General features: G+C 39.7%; 1 protein-coding gene across 1 annotated transcript; it reads left to right on the top strand.

The window, feature by feature from the left end:
• LOC131126037 (solute carrier family 2, facilitated glucose transporter member 4-like) lies at positions 1-20,641 on the top strand. Its single transcript, XM_058068176.1, has 11 exons — positions 1-223; positions 4,432-4,527; positions 5,336-5,496; positions 7,851-7,975; positions 10,086-10,201; positions 11,518-11,680; positions 12,620-12,807; positions 12,871-12,975; positions 17,490-17,591; positions 17,667-17,870; positions 19,013-20,641. Exons 1-11 carry the CDS (start codon positions 191-193, stop codon positions 19,235-19,237), a joined length of 1,518 nt encoding a protein of 505 aa, XP_057924159.1. The 5' UTR covers positions 1-190; the 3' UTR covers positions 19,238-20,641.
• The last annotated feature ends 144 nt before the right edge of the window (positions 20,642-20,785 follow it).

Here is a 20,785-nt window from a genome sequence, read left to right as displayed (position 1 = left end):
GTTGAATAGTGTTTGGTCTCTCCGCCAACTGGACAGATCTTCAAAATCAGTCATACACGCTGTTGGAATTCCTCCTTTTTTGTTGAAGTTTTTGGGTTCTTTTTTTTTTTGTCCGGCGTAAGAGTTTTCAGAGGAGTGGGGGTCTCACGTGTCTCCGCTTGTGTCACCAAGTGGGGGGGCAGCCAAAGTCATGCCGGCCGGGTTTCAGCAACTGGGAGGAGAGGTTAGTGTTTGTTGTTTATTTTAATGTGGACGTGTAATAGAAGAAGTAGCCAAAAGGTACAGCAGAAAGGTTTGTTTTTATGTCCTTTAAGGTTTGACCTTGACTGTTAAGTCAGCGACTGCTTTGACTGCTTCACCCTTCTAAGCTAGCGCCCACATAAACAATTGCTGTTTTTAATATAAAATGTTCGTCAAAGTTCCTCAGTATGACAGAAGTTCTCTGCCAAAGAGTGTTTGCTGTTTTTAAGGACCTACTGCAAAAAATATTTTTGAAAAACTCTTGTCAAAGATCCTTTATATGCCAGAAGTGCTACTTTTACTGAATGCACCAAAGATCCGCTTCATAACAAGAGCTCTCAGTTGTGTTAAAACTAAAAGGGTGGTCAAAGATCCTCCACACAAGAAGAACTGAACTCTCTACTGTTTTTAAGGACTGTACCGCAAAAGAAGGCTTGTCAAAGATCTTCTAAATGACAGACGCACTCTGCTGTTTTTACTGAAAAAAAAAAACACCACAGCAGCACTCTGCTGTTTTTAAGGACCTAGTGTAAAAATGCAAGTCGGAAATCCTTTCGGAAAGAAGAAGTTTGCTGTTTTTAAGGACCTACTGCAAAACCATGCGTCAAAAATCCTTCAAAAGGCTTCATTGATTTTAAGGATCTCAAAGATCCTCTATACGCCAGAAACATTGCTGTGTTTATGGAAACAATTATGATAGGCACACGCTGCTGTTTTTAAGGACCTACTGCAAAACATACGTCAAAGATGTGCCCTATAACAGTAGTGGTCTGTTGTTTTTAAACAAAAATAATGGTTAAAGATCCTCAACATGTGAGGAAGGCTCTACTGTTTTTAAGGACTCTACTGCAATATAAGGCTTGTCATAGAGTCTCTACGTATATGACAGGAGCACCCTTCTGTTTTTAAGGACCTACTGCAAAACCACTAGTCAAAGATCCTCTATATAACTGGCACACTCTGCTGGATCTACTGCCAAAAAAAACCCCAAACACGTCAAAGATCCTTTATATGCTCTGCTGTTTATCACAAAGATTCTGTATATGACAGAAACAGTTTGCTCTTTTTAAGGACCTACTGTAAAAATGCTAGTCAGAGATCCTCTATGTGACCGGAAGGCTCTGTTGTTTTTTAACTAAAGTGGTGGTCAAAGATCCTCAACATGAGAGGAACTTTCTACTGTTTTTAAAAACCTGCTGCAAAAGAATGGGAGTCAAAGATCTTGTATATGACGGGAGTGCTTTGCTGTTTTTAAGGACCTACTGCAAAACCACAAGTCAAAGATCCTCTATATAACTGGCACACTCTGATGTTTTAAGGACCTACAGCCAAAAAAAAAAAACTGTCAAAGATCCTTTATATGCCGGAAGTGCTCTGTTGTTTAGGGTCTTTACTGCAAAGGAATTTGGCTTGTCAAAGATTTTGCATATGACAGAAACAGTTTGCTGTTTTTAAAGACCTACTGTAAAAATGCAGGTCAGAGATCCTCTATATGACCGGAAGGCTCTGTTGTTTTTTAACTAAAGTGGTGGTCAAAGATCCTCAACATGAGAGGAACTTTCTACTGTTTTTAAAAACCTGCTCCAAAAAATGGGAGTGAAAGATCCTGTATATGACGGGAGCGCTTTGCTGTTTTTAAGGACCTACTGCAAAACCACTAGTCAAAGATCCTCTATATAACTGCCACACTAACTGTTTTTAAGGACAGACTGCCAAAAAAAACCCAAACTCGTCAAAGATCCTTTATATGCCGGAAGTGCTCTGCTGTTTAGGGTCTCTGCTGCAAAGGAATATGACAGAAACAGTTTGCTGTTTTTAAGGACCTACTGTAAAAATGCTTGTCAGAGATCCTCTATGTCACCGGAAGGCTCTGTTGTTTTTTAACTAAAGTGGTGGTCAAAGATCCTCAACATGAGAGGAACTTTCTACTGTTTTTAAAAACCTGCTGCGAAAGAATGGGAGTGAAAGATCCTGTATATGACGGGAGTGCTTTGCTGTTTTTAAGGACCTACTGCCAAAAAAATCAAACTTGTCAAAGATCCTTTATATGCTGTAAGTGCTCTGCTGTTTAGGGTCTCTAAATACAAAGGAATTGGGCTTGTCAAAGATTCTGTATATGACAGAAACAGTTTGCTGTTTTTTAGGACCTACTGTAAAAATGCTAGTCAGAGATCCTCTATATGACCGGAAGGCTCTGTTGTTTTTTAACTAACGTGGTGGTCAAAGATCCTCAACACGAGAGGAACTTTTTAAAAACCTGCTGCAAAAGAATGGCAGTCAAAGATCTTGTATATGACAGGAGTGCTTTGCTGTTTTTAGAGATGTACTTCAAAACCACTAGTCTGCTGACACTTTGTTGATTTACCCTTATTTACCCTTATTAGTCTTGGTTCTGGTTTTCGTGACTTTATTTTGTAGTACTTCCTGTTGCACAGTTCTGTTTGTCGTCATGATCGATGGTTGTTCATTTTCGTTTGCCACATGTCTGTTGCCTGCCTGCATCCCTTCTGCAAGTTTCCCTGCTTTTGTTTCGCTGTTGGGGATTCAATGAAAGACTTTTTAGCTGCACTTGGGCCTCGTCTCTGCATCCTGAGGTCGTCGCCAGTCCACCACCACGCCAGGCTGTGCCAGAAGGATGCCCAGATGTTGACCTTGCAGAGTTAGATGACTGGACCAAGCTGTTCCTCGGGGCAGTGGAGGAGCAATGGACAAGGTTCATGTCAGAGGAATTGGAGACGATGGTTTGGGGGCCAGACTGCAGGTTGGTCCACATGGAGTCGGTGTGAAGGTGCAGCCTTCCCTCCCTCCTTCCTCTTCATGGCATGCTGAGGTGCAGCAGCCACACTCTGTTCTTGAGTGCCAGCCCACGGCTCAGCCAATGACGGTCCCTGCTCAATGTCTGCACGCCCTCCAGGTGCCATCCGCACCAGTTTTACCTCCAGTACAACAGCAACAGGAGGTTATTTAACCCCCCACTCCTGCACCCCGGCTCATCGAGATCCTCAACACTCCCGGAATCTGCACCACATCAGCTCCCAAACGCTCCTGGAGCCGACACCATATCAGTGCCAGCACCACGCTGTCTCAAACTTCAGACTCCCCCAGTCCCTGTTACATGTTGTCTCAAACCAGTACCGGCACCACGTCTGAAGTCACCATTAGTTTTGGCCGAGGGAGCATCTCTCTGTCCATACCTGGTTTTGGCAGAGGAGCCCTGGAAGTCCCTTTGGAGCTGGGGGGGGTAATGTACACCTCGCTCCCATTGCTCCTGCTTCGCCGTCACATCAGGCGGATGAGAAGTTCTCTGCTTTGCCGTCACGTCAGGCAAACGAGACGCTTCCTGCTTCGCCTTCCGGCCCTGTGGACCTGCCGCTTCTCTCTGCACTTTACTTTGTCTTCAGTTCCTGTCCTGTTCCTCAGCCTATGCGTCAGCCACAGTCTTCGGTTCTTGTCCCTATGCCGTCCATGCGCCAGCTGCAATCACTTCCAGGATCCAGTGCCCCCTTGGTTAGTCGCCACGGGGTCTCTCAACGATATGCCTGTATCCTGGAGTGGTTCTGTCGGTTTCTCTGGGCTTGCATGCTCTCCTGGCCATCACCGGGATACTTTTTTTTCCGGTCCCAGTCGGGACTCAACACCGGGCCTACCGCCACTCACCATTTTTGACTCTGGATGTATGGGACCCGTCCGTAAGGGGGGTACTATCACGCCCTGTGTGTCAGATTTATTTCCTCTTATATGCTCTTATATGCTTTTCATGCCTATTTTGTAGGACTTCCTGTTTTGCTGTGTTCTGTTCCCAGCTGCATTTACGTTCCTGATTATACCTGCTGCTAATTTGATCTAATTCAGCCTTTGGAATCGGTCCTTTGTTGAAGCGTTGCTTTGTGTTTGGTGTCGTCATGATCGATGGTTGTTCATTTTCGTTTGCCTGCCCGCATCTCGTTACGTGCCTTCTACAAGCTTCCTTGCTTTCTGTTTTGCGGTTGTGGATTCAATTTAAGACTTTCTAGATGCACTTGGGCCCCGTCTCCACGCAACGTTGGGACATTCACAGCATCACAATATAACGCTGTAAGGATGCAATCACATGACACCAAACCAGGAAGTGTGGAGTCTCATTGAAAACAATTAGTTTGGCCCTTGTTGACTTTATTCACAATTCAACCAACAAAAACGTGTGCCTTGCAGACGGTGACTGGAACCCTCGCGCTGTCCGTCTTCACTGCTGTACTGGGATCACTGGAGTTTGGATACAACATCGGTGTCATTAATGCACCCCAGAAGGTAGTACTAACTTTAAAAATGCCGCAAATGCTGTACAGTAGAGCAACATGCTAGCTCGGTTGATGCTAACACTGTAAATGTTGCATTGATGAAATCAATAGATATCAGTATATATTGTACAATATATGTAAATTAGGGCGGCACCACGGTCGAGTGGTTAGCGCGCAGACCTCACAGCTAGGATACCAGGGTTCAATTCCACCCTCGGCCATCTCTGTGTGGAGTTTGCATGTTCTCCCTGTGCATGCGTGGGTTTTCTCCGGGTACTCCGGTTTCCTCCCACATTCCAAAAACATGCTAGGTTAATTGGTGACTCCAAATTGTCCATAGGTATGAATGTGAGTGTGAATGGTTGTTTGTCTATATGTGCCCTGTGATTGGCTGGCGACCAGTCCAGGGTGTACCCCGCCTCTCGCCCGAAGACAGCTGGGATAGGCTCCAGCACCCCCCACGACCCTCGTGAGGAAAAGCGGTAGAAAATGAATGAATGAATGAACTGGAATTATGTACATAAATAATATATATTATATAATATAATTCTACCAAATCTAAATAAAAATAGGAATATATATGTAAAATATTGAAAGATTATTTAGAGTCAGGTGACTTTTTCCAGGGACGTCTCACCTTGACCCTCATGCAAACGTCAGCTGATGCTAACACCAAAATAGAGGCTGACATGTTTATGCCACACACACACACACACACACACACACACACACACACACACACACACACACGCAACCTTTAGTGTTGACGTCATCAGATGAGTTAGAACACGTGTCTTTTATGCGGTTTTGTCTTTTAGATCATTGAAAAGGACTACAACGCGACATGGGTGCATCGCTATGGACAGTCCATCCCGACCGGGACGCTTACGTCCTTGTGGTCTCTGTCCGTGGCCATCTTCTCTATTGGGGGCATGCTGTCCTCTTCCTGTGTCGGTTTTGTTTCTGAGTGGTTGGGAAGGTAAGAGCGTGTCACTTTAAGGACAAATGAGACCCAAACAAGAAAGAAAAGAAGGGGGAAAGTGACACAACTGCAAATTTCAAGTGTTTTCTTCGACACTGATGATCAAACTTCGATCAAACTTGAATTCATTCATCTTGACAGGAATTGACAGGAAGCAATATGTTAAGATAGGAAAACACACATCTGCAAGTTTATATATTAAGTGCGGAGTACCCCAGGGGTCAATACCGAGACCAAAACTGTTCAACTTGTACATCAATAATATTTGCAAAGTCACCAAAGACTTAAAGCTGGTATTATTTGCAGATGATACCACTGCTTTTTGTTCCGGAGGAGCACAGAAGAAATCATTAGAAAGGTCAGAGATGAAATGGTCATATTAAAAAGATGGTTTGATAATAATAGATTGTCCTTGAACCTAAGTAAAACTAAAATCATGCTGTTTGGTAACAGCAGAAAGGACACGTACCAGCAAATACAAATAGATGGTGTGGACATTGAAAGGGTGAAGAAAAATACATTTCTATAGATCAGTGATTCCCAAAGTGTGGGCCGTGGTGGTACTGCAGGTGGGCCATGAGAGGTCATTAAAAATGAATCATTTTGCAAATATTATTTTTGTTGTAAAATATTTATTGCACAATAAAAAAATATTTATAAGCCTAAGTAATAACCTATTGAGCATTATTGACCTGTCACAATATTTTAGGAACCTTATACAGTTTATGATTGGAGCGTAGTTCTCTGGTCATCATGCCAGTCTTGAATGCAGTTATGAAAAGTATGAGAATTAATTCTGTCTTGTGTGTACACCACAGATTAAAAGTTTATCCCCCTGCTTTCATTTCAATCCTTTTTAAAATCAAATTATTATTATTATTAATAATAATACATTATAATGATACATAATAATAATCATTATTATTATTTATTGTTAATTAATAGTATTGATATAATAAATAATAATTGTTATTTATTAATATTATTATTAATAATTATTATGTATTAATATTAATTAATAATGATGATTAGTAATGAATATTAATTAATAATAATTAATATTATTATTCATTATTCATCTATTACAGGGGTTCCCAAACTTTACCAACTCAGGGCCCACTTGAAAATCTAAAACATGTCTGCAGCCCACCTTTGTCCTATAAACAGCACATAGACAAAATGCTGCATTCTCAGAGCACTTAACTTAATGATAATAATAATAATAATTATTATTATTATTAAAAAGATCAGTAAGGATAATCCATAATGCCGCCTATAGAGAACATACTAACTCCTTATTTCTAAAAGTCACAAATACTAAAACTTGCTGATATACACTACCGCTCAAAAGTTTGGGATCACTTGGAAAAATGTTTGGCCAGTCTGAGATAGGGCTTTTTCTTGGCAGTCCTGCTATGAAGTCCAGCATCCTGAAGTCGCCGCTTCACTGTTGATACTGACACTGGTGTTTCATGGGTACTATTTAGTGCAGCTGCCAGGTGACGACCTGTGAGGCGTCTTTGTCTTAAACTACACACTCTCAGATATTTGTCTTCTTGCACAGATGTGCATCGTTTTTCTGTCCTTGTTAGACCCAGTTTGTGCTGCTCTCTGATCTCTGATAGTTAACAGCATGGTAAGAGATTTTAGTTTTAGTTTAGATTTTTAGATGGGTTTTCTAATAATCTATTAGCCTTATAAAATGATGAACTTGGATTAGCAGCCATACCAGGAGATTGATGCAGAGGACTGACAGTTGTTGATAGTAGGCCTCTATGCAAAAATGGAGATCCTTCTTTGAAAATCATCTGATTCATTTTAATTCTTTGTGAAATGGATAAAAATGTTTGCAGGAAATTTAGGTTTTTTTTGGAAAACAAAGAAGTTCGCAAGGGATCCCAAACCTTTGAACGATAGTGTCAAGCTAACAATAACCTATTAGCTAAACATGTCATCAATACTTCTCTACAAGAGAGGAGAAATATGATCTCAGGGAAGAAGTAAATATGAAACACTTATATGCTAGGACTACGTTATGCTAGCCATAGCATTTCAGTATGTGGAATCAAACTATGGAATGGATTGAGTATGGACCTCAAACAATGCACAACGATGAGCCAATTCAAGAAACAATACAAGCAGTTGATGTTTGCTAAATACAAGGATGAAGAGTCTTGAACCAGTCATGATGTGCTATATATATCACTATATTGACACTTACTATGGTACCCATTATGTCATTGTATGGTGACATCACCTTATACTTCAGTATATTTCAATTTTGTCAGATGTCTTGACTGCATGGCCAACATGCTAAAAGAAATGATATGATGCAAAGTGTCGTTCGCCAGGAGGAAGGCCATGCTCATCAACAACCTGTTTGCCTTCATGGGCGGTAGCCTGATGGGAATGTCCAAACTCTGTCGCTCCTTTGAGATGATGATTCTTGGACGCTTCATCATCGGTGCCTACTGTGGTAATGCCATATTCATTGTGTGTTGCTGCTTTTGTTTTTTCTATTTTTTTGCTATGTTCTAGTGTGTTTTTACTGAGAATTACACCAAGTCTGTTATGATGGCAATTTGCATGTACAGTACCGGACCAAAGTCTTGTCGTTTACGACAATAAATCATAACTTTTAGAATCAGAAATAGCTGATATCAAAGGCAAAAGCCTCTAGATCAGGGGTGGGCAAACTACGGCCCGGGGGCCACATCCGGCCCGCCAAGTGTTTGAATACGGCCCGCCCAATCTTTCAAAAGTATTTAATTTAAACTCAACATACAACCTGGCATCATGGCCTGAGCCAACCTTTTGATGGTTTTATCAATTTCGTTGTTTGACATGGTCTGTTGTTTACAAAGTGCTCCTGAAAAAAGAGACACAAGCACATAATAATAATAAAAATTAAAATAATAATTATTATATTATTATTATAAATATTATGATTATTATATGTATTATATTAATGCTAATTATTATATTAATTATATATAATAATATTGTTATATTTGCATATTTTACATAATAATAATATAATAATTATTATTTTAATTTTATTTTAATTATTATAATATTCTATTATTTTTAAAATATTTAAATATATATATAAAATAATAAATAATAATAGTAGATTGCATGACAATTTTACAGATACAATAATACCAGGTGGACTGTTACGTGTAAAATATATAGTCTGCCCCCCCCCCCCCCCCCCCGGAAATTTTGTTATATCAATGCGGCCCGCGAGTCAAAAAGTTTGCCCACCCCTGGTCTAGATGATGCTTGTTATAGCAAAATAAGGTCTTGTACCATGATCAGGTAAGATTGGGCTAACAAAAACATGCAAATTCTGACAAACTCCCAAGCATTGGTGATGCAAGAATGCGCGGTCATCGGTCAGGATGCCGCCCACAAGTCAGTGGACGGCATGCCGCGCCAAATGGAAAACACCACAGTATGAGAGCCACATTGAACAAAAATACATCGGAGATTTACAGTAAAAAAGGTCGGAAAATTCATTCAAAAAAAGTCATACATTTACAAGATTAAAGTGGTAAATTTAGAAGAAAAATTTGGGATAATAAAATTGGAAATTTATGAGAAAAACATTGTTAATTTACAAGTAAAAAGCCTTGAATTTATCACTCAAACAAGTCATATATTTATGAGAAAGTAGTTGGATATTTACATGAATGAAGTCTGAAATGTATGAGAAAAAACTTTGACATTCATGAGAAAATAAGTTGGACATTTATGAGTAAAAAAATAAATACAAAAAAAAGAAAAAACTAAACGTACAAGAATAAAGTCATAAATTTATGAGTAAAAAATAAACACATTTGCAAGAATAAAAGTTTACAAGAAAAAAAGCCCAAGTCAAGGTCAAATCATCTGAGACTTAAATAAAGTTGTACATTTACAAGAAAAAAAACTTATATTTTATATTATGAGGATTAAGTCATAAATTCACAAGAAAAAATGACTTTATTCTTGTAAATGTACGAGTTTTTTTTTATTATCCCATATTAATTTATTCTTGTAAATTTATGACTTATTCTTGTAAATTTACGACTTTTTATTCTTGTTAATTTATGATTTTATTCTGGTGAATTTACACCTTTTGATCTTGTAAAATTGTAAATCTTGTCAATTGCTGACAATTTCTGACAGTTCTATGAGGTTTATAAGAACTGTCCGGAACAACTACATCGGCTTTGGAAGGCCTTGAAGGTGATCTGAAGGTGAATCTGGAGGATTCGGTGAAATCAAGGAAGAAGTCAACTTTATGAAAAGCAAAACTTGTGTCATTGTCAAACGTTTGGCCATGACTGTACAATAAAGTTACAGTATACAGCGTAGAATATACAGTCATACTGTAATATGTACTATTGTGGCCACTGGGCGGCAGTAATGACACAAAACTTTACCACAACATTACATAACATTGAATCCTGTATTGTGGAAATTCATTTATCACTGTCAGGTTTGGAAGGAATTAACTGCCATAAACGAGGGATGACTGCACAGACAACGAACCAAGATGGCGTCAGAACACAGAAGCCTAATTCAGGCTTTATTTGCAGGGCTGGCGTCAGGCTTGACCCCCATGTACGTGGGTGAAATTGCACCGACCAGCCTGCGGGGGGCGCTGGGTACGCTGCACCAACTCGCCATCGTTACTGGGATTCTCATTGCTCAGGTAATACTTCTACATTTGAACATTCTACTTTGGGATGACGGCTGTCAAATTAATTATAAATTATTAATAATAATAGAATATATCATATCAAATATTATTAATATTCAAATTAATTACAGTTTGTTTATATGTGCCCTGTGATTGGCTGGCGTCCAGTCCACGGTGTACCCCGCCTCTCGCACGAAGACAGCTGGGATAGGCTCCAGCACCCCCACGACCCTTGTGAGGATAAGGAATGGATTAATCATGATTAATCACCATTTGCAACCATTTGTGAAATAGATGAGTTGAGGTCAGAATAAAGGCTCTGAGTGACGGTGTGCGGACACTATATCGTGCTGTGTCTGCCGTCATAACAGAGAGGTGTGGCTCGATAAAAAATGATGCAATGTTTTCATAATTTGTTACTGCCATGTAAATAAACAATACAATCAAATTCAATCCTAGGCATGCTAGCATGTTAGCATCGCTTGTGTGGATCATATCAGGCAGGGGCATCACTAGGTTCTGAGTACGGGGGGGTGGGGCTTAGCCCCCTGGAGATGCACAGGATATGAATGAATGTAGTAGACATTTTAAAAAAATCCAAAAAACAAATAAGGAACAAGAACCGGGATTTAACTTTCCCACTTTTGGACAGATTTAGTAAAGATACTCAATTGTTTTAGGCCACCATTAAATTTACACAAGTACACACAATCTGGACTGCAAAACCGCTGATCAAGCTCTGCAACCATTCTGTCCAGTGATCAATGATATAATAATCATTATAATGTTATTAATTAGCCTAATATTATTACTATCACCATTATTCTTCTGATAATTATTACTACTACTACTACTAGTAGTACTTGGCTAGTATTAGCCTTCTTATTGGCTTTCTTATTAGCCTGCTTTTGCCCTATTATATAAAATTAAAAATATATATAATATATAAATATAAAAATAAAATAATATATAAAAAAAAATATTTTAAAAAATCAATAAAAATATCAAATGATTTAGGCGGCTTAAGAACATTTTAAATAAATAAAATAATAAAAGAAAAGAAAAAATAATTAATAAAATAAGAAGGAACCCAAGAGGCCTGCAGTGGTGCCGAGTGAAGCCACGAGACCAAGACTGCAAACACAAAATTAGCCAAAACTATCTTAATCGCTACGGTGATGAACAGACTGGCTCCGGATGTTTCTCGGCGCTCCACTCAGAACTAAAGAAAGAACTAAAAGAAACAAAGAACTAAATCAGCAAAAAAAAAAATAATAACAACATAAATCTTTTTCACGCGTACTGTGTTTGTTTTTTTAACCGGACAGATTCTGGGCCTGGAGTCGCTACTAGGCAGCGAGGACTTGTGGCCCGTTCTGTTGGGGCTGACGGTGGTGCCGACCGTCCTCCAGATGGGGCTGCTGCCTTTCTGCCCCGAGAGCCCTCGCTTCCTCTACATTGTACGCTGTCAGGAACACCATGCCAAGCGTGGTTAGTAGGATTTTTACTTCTTTGGAACTATACATTTGTACCTTACATTTCCTGGTGCAGTGAAACCAAGGTTAACGTCCCTGGTTAGCAGGCTAATGTCAAAAAGTTTTGCCTCGTTTTGCGGTCATTCTTCGGTACGTTCGTACGATATGGCGTACGCCTTGTTGTGTTGTTAATACACTGCGTGAGTCCATCTGTATTCTTTGTATGAATTTTTTTTTTTTTATCAGAAAACATCCTTCCTGGGATGGCACGGCGGTCAAGTGGTTAGCGCGCAGACCTCACAGCTAGGAGACCAGGGTTCAATTCCACCCTCGGCCATCTCTGTGTGGAGTTTGCATGTTCTCCCCGTGCATGCGTGGGTTTTCTCCGGGTACTCCGGTTTCCTCCCACATTCCAAAAACATGCTAGGTTAATTGCCCACTCCAAATTGTCCATAGGTATGAATGTGAGTGTGAATGGTTGTTTGTCTATATGTGCCCTGTGATTGGCTGGCGACCAATCCAGGGCTGTACCCCGCCTCTCGCCCGAAGACAGCTGGGATAGGCTCCAGCACCCCCCGCGACCCTCGTGAGGATAAAGCAATAGAAAATGAATGAATGAATGAACATCCTTCCTTGTTAGCATCCTATTAGCTAGCAAACAAAATGGCTGGCTCGTGACCCGGAAGTCACATACATCAGCAGTTGACTCTCAAAACACCTTTTCACGGTTTTCAAATTATAGGTTTACATGCATAAAACAATTGTAAATTAACTTTTTTACTTTATTCGCCTAAATGTACAACTTTATTCCAGTAAATTTCCAACTTCTTTCTCGTAAATTTACCAGTTTATTGTCATAAATTTATAACGACTATTGGCGACTTTATTATCATAATATTGCGACTTTATTATCGTAATATTACACACTGATAAACGTTGAACCACTTTTCACCAGGCCTGAGGAGGCTGACTGGCCGACAGGAAGTTGGCGACCTGCTCGCCGAGATGAAGGAGGAGAAGAGGAGGATGGACATGGAGCGCAAAGTGTCCATTTTGGAACTCTTCCGATCACCCGTGTACCGCCAACCCATCGTCATTTCTATCCTGTTGCAACTTTCCCAGCAGCTATCTGGCATCAACGCCGTACGTAGACAGTTGTAATTCAATTAAAAGACAGGAATGAAGTAACTTTTGTTGTTGTTTCAGATTTTCTACTACTCCACCAGTATCTTCACCAAGGCCGGAGTCCAAAGTCCAGTTTACGCCACAATAGGAGCCGGCATCGTCAACTGTGCTTTCACTGTCGTGTCGGTCAGTAGGAACGCTTGATAATACGCTGGTCTCATGTCACATCGCAGTTACTATTCCACGGCTTCACTCGATCATGGTGTGTCCAAAATACACTACCGCTCAAAAGTTTGGGATCACTTGGACATTTTTTTGGGCCAGTCTGAGATATGGCTTTTTCTTGGCAGTCCTGCCATGAAGTCCAGCATCCTGAAGTCGCCGCTTCACTGTTTATACTGACAACTGGTTTTGGACGGGTACTATTTTTACTATTTTGTCTTTGTCTTAAACTACACACTCTCAGATATTTGTATTCTTGCACAGTTGTGCATCGTTTTTCTGTCCTTGTTAGACCCAGTTTGTGCTGCTCTCTGAAGGGAGTAGTTAACAGCATGGTAAGAGATTTTAGTTTTAGTTTAGATTTTTAGATGGGTTTTCTAATAATCTATTAGCCTTATAAAATGATGAACTTGGATTAGCAGCCATACCAGGAGATTGATGCAGAGGACTGACAGTTGTTGATAGTAGGCCTCTATGCAAAAATGGAGATCCTTTGAAAATCGTCTGATTCATTTTAATTGTTTGTGAAATGAGACCCAAGTTCAATTCCACCCTTGGCAATCTGTGTGTAAAGTGTGCATGTTCTCCCCGTGCATGTGTGGGTTTTCTCCGGGTACTCCGGTTTCCTCCCACATTCCAAAAACATGCTAGGCTAATTGGAGTCTCCAAATTGTCCATAGGTATGAATGTGAGTGTGAATGGTTGTTTGTCTATATGTGCCCTGTGATTGGCTGGCGACCAGTCCAGGGTGTACCCCGCCTCTTGCCCGAAGACAGCTGGGATAGGCTCCATGCAAAAATGTAGATCCTTCTTTGAAAATCATCTGATTAATTTTAATTGTTTGTGAAATGCAGGAAAATTTGTTGTTTTTTGAAAACAAAGACATAGGAAGGCAGGAAGTGAACAAATGTAACAGTTACTGATTGTAAAAGTACCAGATGGAGGGGTAGGATTTAATAAGCTTTGCTTCTTCCTACTCCTTTTGGACATGTGGAACTGTGAACTGATTATGTGATGCACTCAATTGTAATCTGATGCATGTTCAAATGAAATAAAACCATTACCATTACATTTGCAAGTGATCCCAAACTTATGAGCAGTAGTGTATATTAATTCACAATCAAGCTGTGTGCTTGGATCAGTATTGCCAATCATAAAAATGGCTACATGAAGTAAAATACAAATACAAGACATTCAGGTAATAATAATAATAATATTAAACATATTTTTCTGCAACCTTATTTCCTAAAACTTATTTGTTTTGTTTGTTTTTCATATTATGACATCTTATGACATCCCCAGGCTGCATTTTGGACACCCATGATGCGAAAGGAAAGCTTTGTTTCAAAGTGGACATTTTCGGGTTAGGAATGATATCCAGGAGTCCAGGGGTCCTTCAAAGACCAAGTTCTACAAAGACTAGACAAAGAGTTCAAGCTAAACTGTGAATTGCCGGACTGACCATAAAAAAGCGGATGTTCTAACTCAGGGGTGTCAATCATTTCGCATCGTGGGCCACATACGGCCTAGGGAGATGTCAAGTGGGCCGGACCATTAAAATTATACCATACTCTGCTATGAATAACCAAAATATCATGTCTTTCCTTTGTTTTGGTGTAAAGAAGCACAAGAACATTAGGAAAATATTGAAATTTAATGAACTATCCTTTTACAAAACATTTCATGAAACACCTCATATTTCCTTAGAACAGGGGTGTCAAACATACGGCCCGCGGGCCGGAACCGGCCCCCAAGGAGGTTCGATTAGGCCCGCAGGATAATTTGAAAGTGGAAAAAATGCATAAAAGACATGGAATTAATATTTTTAATTCGCTGCAATTCATGGATTATCCGCTAAGGGGCGCACTCTTTCCATCAGAGTAGCAGACAAGCCGCATCACTGAGACAGACTGAAAACAGCAGACGGTATCAATGCGCCATCTGCTGCTTGTTACGACGTTGTTAATACCTTGGTCTCTACCGCTCCGCTACACCCTCATTAGCCAAAATGTCGTTATCCAAACGGAGAAAAGTAGATAAGGAGTGTAGAATTTTCAAAGAAAAATGGACCACGTCCTATTTATTTACAGACATGCACGGAAAACCTTTGTGCTTGGTGTGTTTGCAACAAGTTTCGGTATTGAAGGAATATAATATTCGACGCCACTACGAGACTCATCACAGCGAAAAATATGACGGCTTACTGTTTGCATTGAAAGAATACAGCTCTGTGAAGATGAATCCTTACTGTGGTGATTTAAAAAATGTGCACTTTAATGTTAGTCAGCAGCTTAAAAAAACAAAAACAAACAAAAAAAAAAGTTGTGTGATGGAATTCTACTGTTCATACAACTCCATAAATGTTCAGTATATATTGTATGTGTATGTATGTTTCATGTATGAAGTTTACAGATTTACAGGACAGGCGAACACATTCTTCATTACACATTTAAAATCACTCTCCTTAGTTTGTAAGGTGTACGCAGGGATTACATTTAGATTTTATATGCGTATGTGTAAGTGGTTTAAAAATCCCTTTAATTTAATCTTAAAGTGCATTACTATATTTTTCAGTACCAATTAAAGTTTTGTGCCTTTGTACAATCAGTGGGATCAGTTGCAATGCATATTTGTGAATGATAAAAGTAAATTGCACATTTGTCTAAGGAAATATGAGGTGTTTCATGAAATGTTTTGTAAAAGGATAGTTCATTAAATTTCAATATTTTCCTAATGTTCCTAATGTGCTTCTTTACACCAAAACAAAGGAAAGACATGATATTTTGGTTATTTATAGCAGAGTATGGTATAATTTTAATGGTCCGGCCCACTTGACATCTCCCTAGGCCAGGGGTCGGCAACCTTTATTATGAAAAGAGCCATTTCACCCCCTTGCTCACTAAAGAAAAATAGCCTGGAGCCGCAAAACATAGTATGTTTAAAACAAAATTGGAGGGAATTTGGGGCTATCAAAGTAGTTCAGATAAGAAAAAAACAAGTTGGAGTACTCTTGCTAGTATTATATTAAATATAAACTTACATAAATATATGTGTAAATTACTGTAAACTTACCTGATACCTGAAGTTCCAATGTCGCTGTTTTATATGATCTCTAATTTATTTTTTAGAATTGTCAAATAGCTTTGGGAAAGTATGAAAAGTATTTATAAAGTATTTTCCTTAATGTTTACCTGTGAGAGAGAACTGAATAGCATCCTGTCTGCTCATCCTTGTACTCATCCAATCACCAGTCAGAACTCAGTCAGGATGCATTCATGGACTCACACAAAGTTGGATTTTTTTAAACTCATTACAAAGACATGCTTTTTCCCCACTGTGGTGTTAAAAAATATTCAAGCATTGCAAAGGGAGCCACAACAAAGAGGCTGAAGAGCCACATGCGGCTCTGGAGCCGCGGGTTGCTGACCCCTGCCCTAGGCCGTATGTGGCCCACGATGCGAAATGAGTTTGACACCCCTGCCTTAGACAAATGTGCAATTTACTTTTATCATTCACAAATATGCATTGCAACTGATCCCACTGATTGTACAAAGGCACAAAACTTTAATTGGTACTGAAAAATATAGTAATGCACTTTCAGATTAAATGAGACTTTTAAAGAAAGGGATTTTTAAACCACTTACACATACGCATATAAAATCTAAATGTAATCCCTGCGTACACCTTACAAACTAAGGAGAGTGATTTTAAATGTGTGATGAAGAAAGTGTTCGCCTGTCCTGTAAATCTGTAAACTTCATACATGAAACATGCATACACATACAATATATACTGAAAATTTATGGAGTTGTATGAACAGTAGAATTCCATCACACAACTTTTTTTGTTTTTTTTTTGTTTTTGTTTTTTTGAAGCTGCTGACTAACATTAAAGTGCACATTTTTTAAATCACCACAGTAAGGATTCATCTTCACAGAGCTGTATTCCTTCAATGCAAACAGTAAGCCGTCATATTTTTCGCTGTGATGAGTCTCGTAGTGGCGTCGAATATTATATTCCTTCAATACCGAAACTTGTTGCAAACACACCAAGCACAAAGGTTTTCCGTGCATGTCTGTAAATAAATAGGACGTGGTCCATTTTTCTTTGAAAATTCTACACTCCTTATCTACTTTTCTCCGTTTGGATAACGACATTTTGGCTAATGAGGGTGTAGCGGAGAGGTAGAGACCAAGGTATTAACAACGTCGTAACAAGCAGCAGATGGCGCATTGATACCGTCTGCTGTTTTCAGTCTGTCTCAGTGATGCGGCTTGTCTTCTACTCTGATGGAAAGAGTGCGCCCCTTAGCGGATAATCCATGAATTGCAGCGAATTAAAAATATTAATTCCATGTCTTTTATGCATTTTTTCCACTTTCAAATTATCCTGCGGGCCTGATCGAACCTCCTTGGGGGCCGGTTCCGGCCCGCGGGCCGTATGTTTGACACCCCTGTTCTAACTAGTGTTCTTGACAGCTCTTCCTGGTTGAGAGGATGGGTCGGAGGACGCTACACATGCTGGGACTCAGCGGCATGTGCATCTGTGCAGTGATCATGACTGTAGCGCTCAGCTTACTGGTCAGTATGCCAGCAATTAGCCTGCACCGGTTTCTGGCTATTTCCTGACGTGTGTCCTGTTGTAAACCCTCACAGGACAGTGTTCCATTCATGAGCTACATTAGCATGCTGTCCATTTTCGGCTTCGTGGCTTTCTTCGAGGTGGGCCCGGGTCCCATCCCATGGTTCTTTGTGGCCGAACTGTTCTCTCAGGGTCCCAGACCGGCCGCCATGGCTGTGGCGGGCTGCTCCAACTGGACCGCTAACTTCATCGTTGGCATGTGCTTCCAGTATGTTGCTGTAAGTATTCATTTGTAACTTTTTTCTCGCAAATTCACGCCTTTTTGTCTTGTCAATTTACAACTTTATTTTCGTAACATTATTTTCTCACAAATAGAAGACTTTTTGTAAATGTACAACTTTATTCTCATAAGTGTATGACTTTATTCTAGTAAATTGACTACTTTATTGTGGTGATATTTCTTTTTTGTCGTAATTTTTTTTTTGGTAAATTTCTGACTTTATTCTCACCATTGTATAACTTTTTTCTCGTAACTACGTCCTAGTAAATTCAGGACATTTTTCTTGTGAATTTGTTATTGTTTTTACACATAAATGTATGATGTCTTAATTGTTGTGAATTCACAACTTTTTTTCTGGTAAATTTACGACTTCATTCTAATATAAAAATTTCCATCCATTCATATATCACCCATCTACTACATATATTGGGTCATAGGAGTGTAAAGGTGACTATAGGGGTGTTAGTTCATGTCTAGAGGGCTCTAATGTTAAAACATATTGAGGAGGAATCCTACTACAAGGGAATTCACTTTATCAGAGTTGGGTCTAGAACAGGGGTGGGCAAACTACGGCCCGGGGGCCACATCCGGCCCGCCAAGTGTTTGAATACGGCCCGTCCGTTCTTTCCAAAGTATTTCATTTAAACTCAACATACGAACTGGCATCGTGGCCTGAGCCAACCTTTTGATGGTTTTATCAATTTTGTTATTTGATGTGGTCTGTTGTTTACAAAGTGCTCCTGAAAAAAGGGACACAAGCATGATGATAATAATAATAATAATAATAATAAATTTTAAAATATTTAAATATAGAATATTTAAATAAAAATATTTAAATATAAAATATTTAAATATAAATATAAAATAATAAATAGCAGATTGCATGACACTTTTACAGATACAATAATACCAGGTGGACTGTTATGTGTAAAATATATAGTCTGCCCCCCCCCCCGTTTTGTTAAATTAATGCGGCCCGCGAGTCAAAAAGTTTGCCCACCCCTGGTCTAGAACCAATTAACTGTGCTACATTTATTAGGGATTAGTGTATAATATTTCATCTTAGTGTATGCGAGTAGAATTCCCTATGCAAATTTCACAGTGGCTAATTCTGCATTAAGTATAATATTTCTGTTTTAGGATCTTTGTGGTCCGTACGTCTTCCTGATCTTCGCCGGTCTGCTGCTTTTCTTCCTTGTATTCACATTCTTCCGTGTTCCTGAGACGCGGGGAAAAACCTTTGACCAGATTGCAGCAAACTTCCTACAGCACTCGGCTGACGGCATGATGGATATGAACCTGGACCTAACCACGGACAAGACCAGCACGGAACTGGACTATTTAGGGGAGGAAATCATGGACTGAGAGAAAGCGAGAGAGACTCATGGTGGTGAAAATGTGCTTTGCATTGTGTTGTTTCTAATACTGTGTGCTGTTCTCCAAATACTTCAATACTCATGAATTCCACATACGGGATTTCCTGCACTTTATCGCCACATGCGGCAACTTTTAGCAGCTTTTTCAAACTATGCGTGTCTGCTTGTCCCTTCGGATTGCCTTCCATATAACATACCAGTCCTACTCAAGCAGCACTGGCACGGAAACAAGAGTTCAGAACATTAAAATATTTGAGTCCCCCTTTTTTTGGCTTCACTGTCGAACTAATGTCCATTTTTGTAAATCCATCCCAAATGTTCTCCATTGGATCTAGATGAGGGGAAGACCCATGATGGGTCCTCTGGAAGACGTCCTTTGTCATCACCACACAGACCAGGGCCTTCAGTCATGAGAGATGCCCCCTGCAAAATCTCCACATAGCCGGCTTCCGTCACCCCTGCATGTCCTGAATCGCCATCGTTCCATTGAAGGATGGTGGAAAACATCAGGTGGGATCTTCTTGGGCGCCAGGCACATCAACGGAGAAGAAAACCTATCACCTTTCAATGTCCCATGTTTGGAGGCGTTCAACTGCTCATGCCTGGCTTTTTTTCTTCTGATGTTATGGGACTGCCCTCAGCACCAGTACCAACCTTCATTTGGGCCCAGGATGGTCCCTGTCTTGACCAGCCAATGGGATCCTGCGGCTCATTTTGTGTTTGTTTTATGGTCTATCCCACCCTCTAATCCCACCTTGTTCAAAGAGAGAAAGCTTTTCTGCCTTTGCCACCAAGAGAAGACTACCTGACAATCACTTCAATACTCATTTTGCCTTTTAAAGGCTGTGCTGTGATGAACAGCCTATTTCACGTGAATGCTTCTTTGCAATAAATTGCTAACTGTTATTTTTTGTTTCACTCCCATTTCCTTTTTTTGCATTTTGAAGATAAACTGAAACGTTTTATTATCCTAAAACGTTTAGAGTGATCTAATGAAATATAATAGTTTATATATAATATAACTAGAATTTGTATAATGTATTCCATTGACATTTTAGCCCTGCCTTTAGTTCCTTGATCTTATTTTTGCATGTTTGACACAAATGTTTCAGATATATAAAAAAAAAAATAGTCAACACCACAAAGGTTAAACTTTAAAAGGGGAAAAAAAATCCAAATATAAATGCGCCCCCGCCTGTTAAAACGTAACTGAAATAAAGCCATTTCTAAAGATTTGGGACTCCAGCCAAACACAATGAGAGCCATTAACCACAAATGGCCAAAACAATGGCAAACTTCCCCATGCAGGAGTGGCCACCAACCAAAATGACCCAAGAGGTCACAAAAGACCCCACAACATCATCCACAGATGCCTCAGTTAAGGTCAGGGTTCATGACTGGTGTGGTCACCAATATTTCAAGGTCATCTGAAAATTTAAGTGACAAGACATGGGGGGGGGGGTGCAACACTTCACAGTATAGTGTACATTCACAAGTTTATAAAGATGTAAATATCTTAAAAAATAATACAAATGCT

This window comes from Doryrhamphus excisus, chromosome 3 (genome assembly GCF_030265055.1).
Source record: "Doryrhamphus excisus isolate RoL2022-K1 chromosome 3, RoL_Dexc_1.0, whole genome shotgun sequence".
NCBI lineage: Eukaryota > Metazoa > Chordata > Actinopteri > Syngnathiformes > Syngnathidae > Doryrhamphus > Doryrhamphus excisus.
This window is presented reverse-complemented; position numbering and strand designations above follow the sequence as displayed.

Coding starts and splice junctions, on each gene's coding strand:
- LOC131126037 (XM_058068176.1), top strand. CDS start 191: ATGCCGGCCGGGTTTCAGCAACTGGGAGGAGAG. Junction 12,808..12,870: donor AGCTATCTGGCATCAACGCC/GTACGTAGACAG, acceptor TTGTTGTTTCAG/ATTTTCTACTACTCCACCAG. Junction 17,871..19,012: donor TGTGCTTCCAGTATGTTGCT/GTAAGTATTCAT, acceptor TTTCTGTTTTAG/GATCTTTGTGGTCCGTACGT.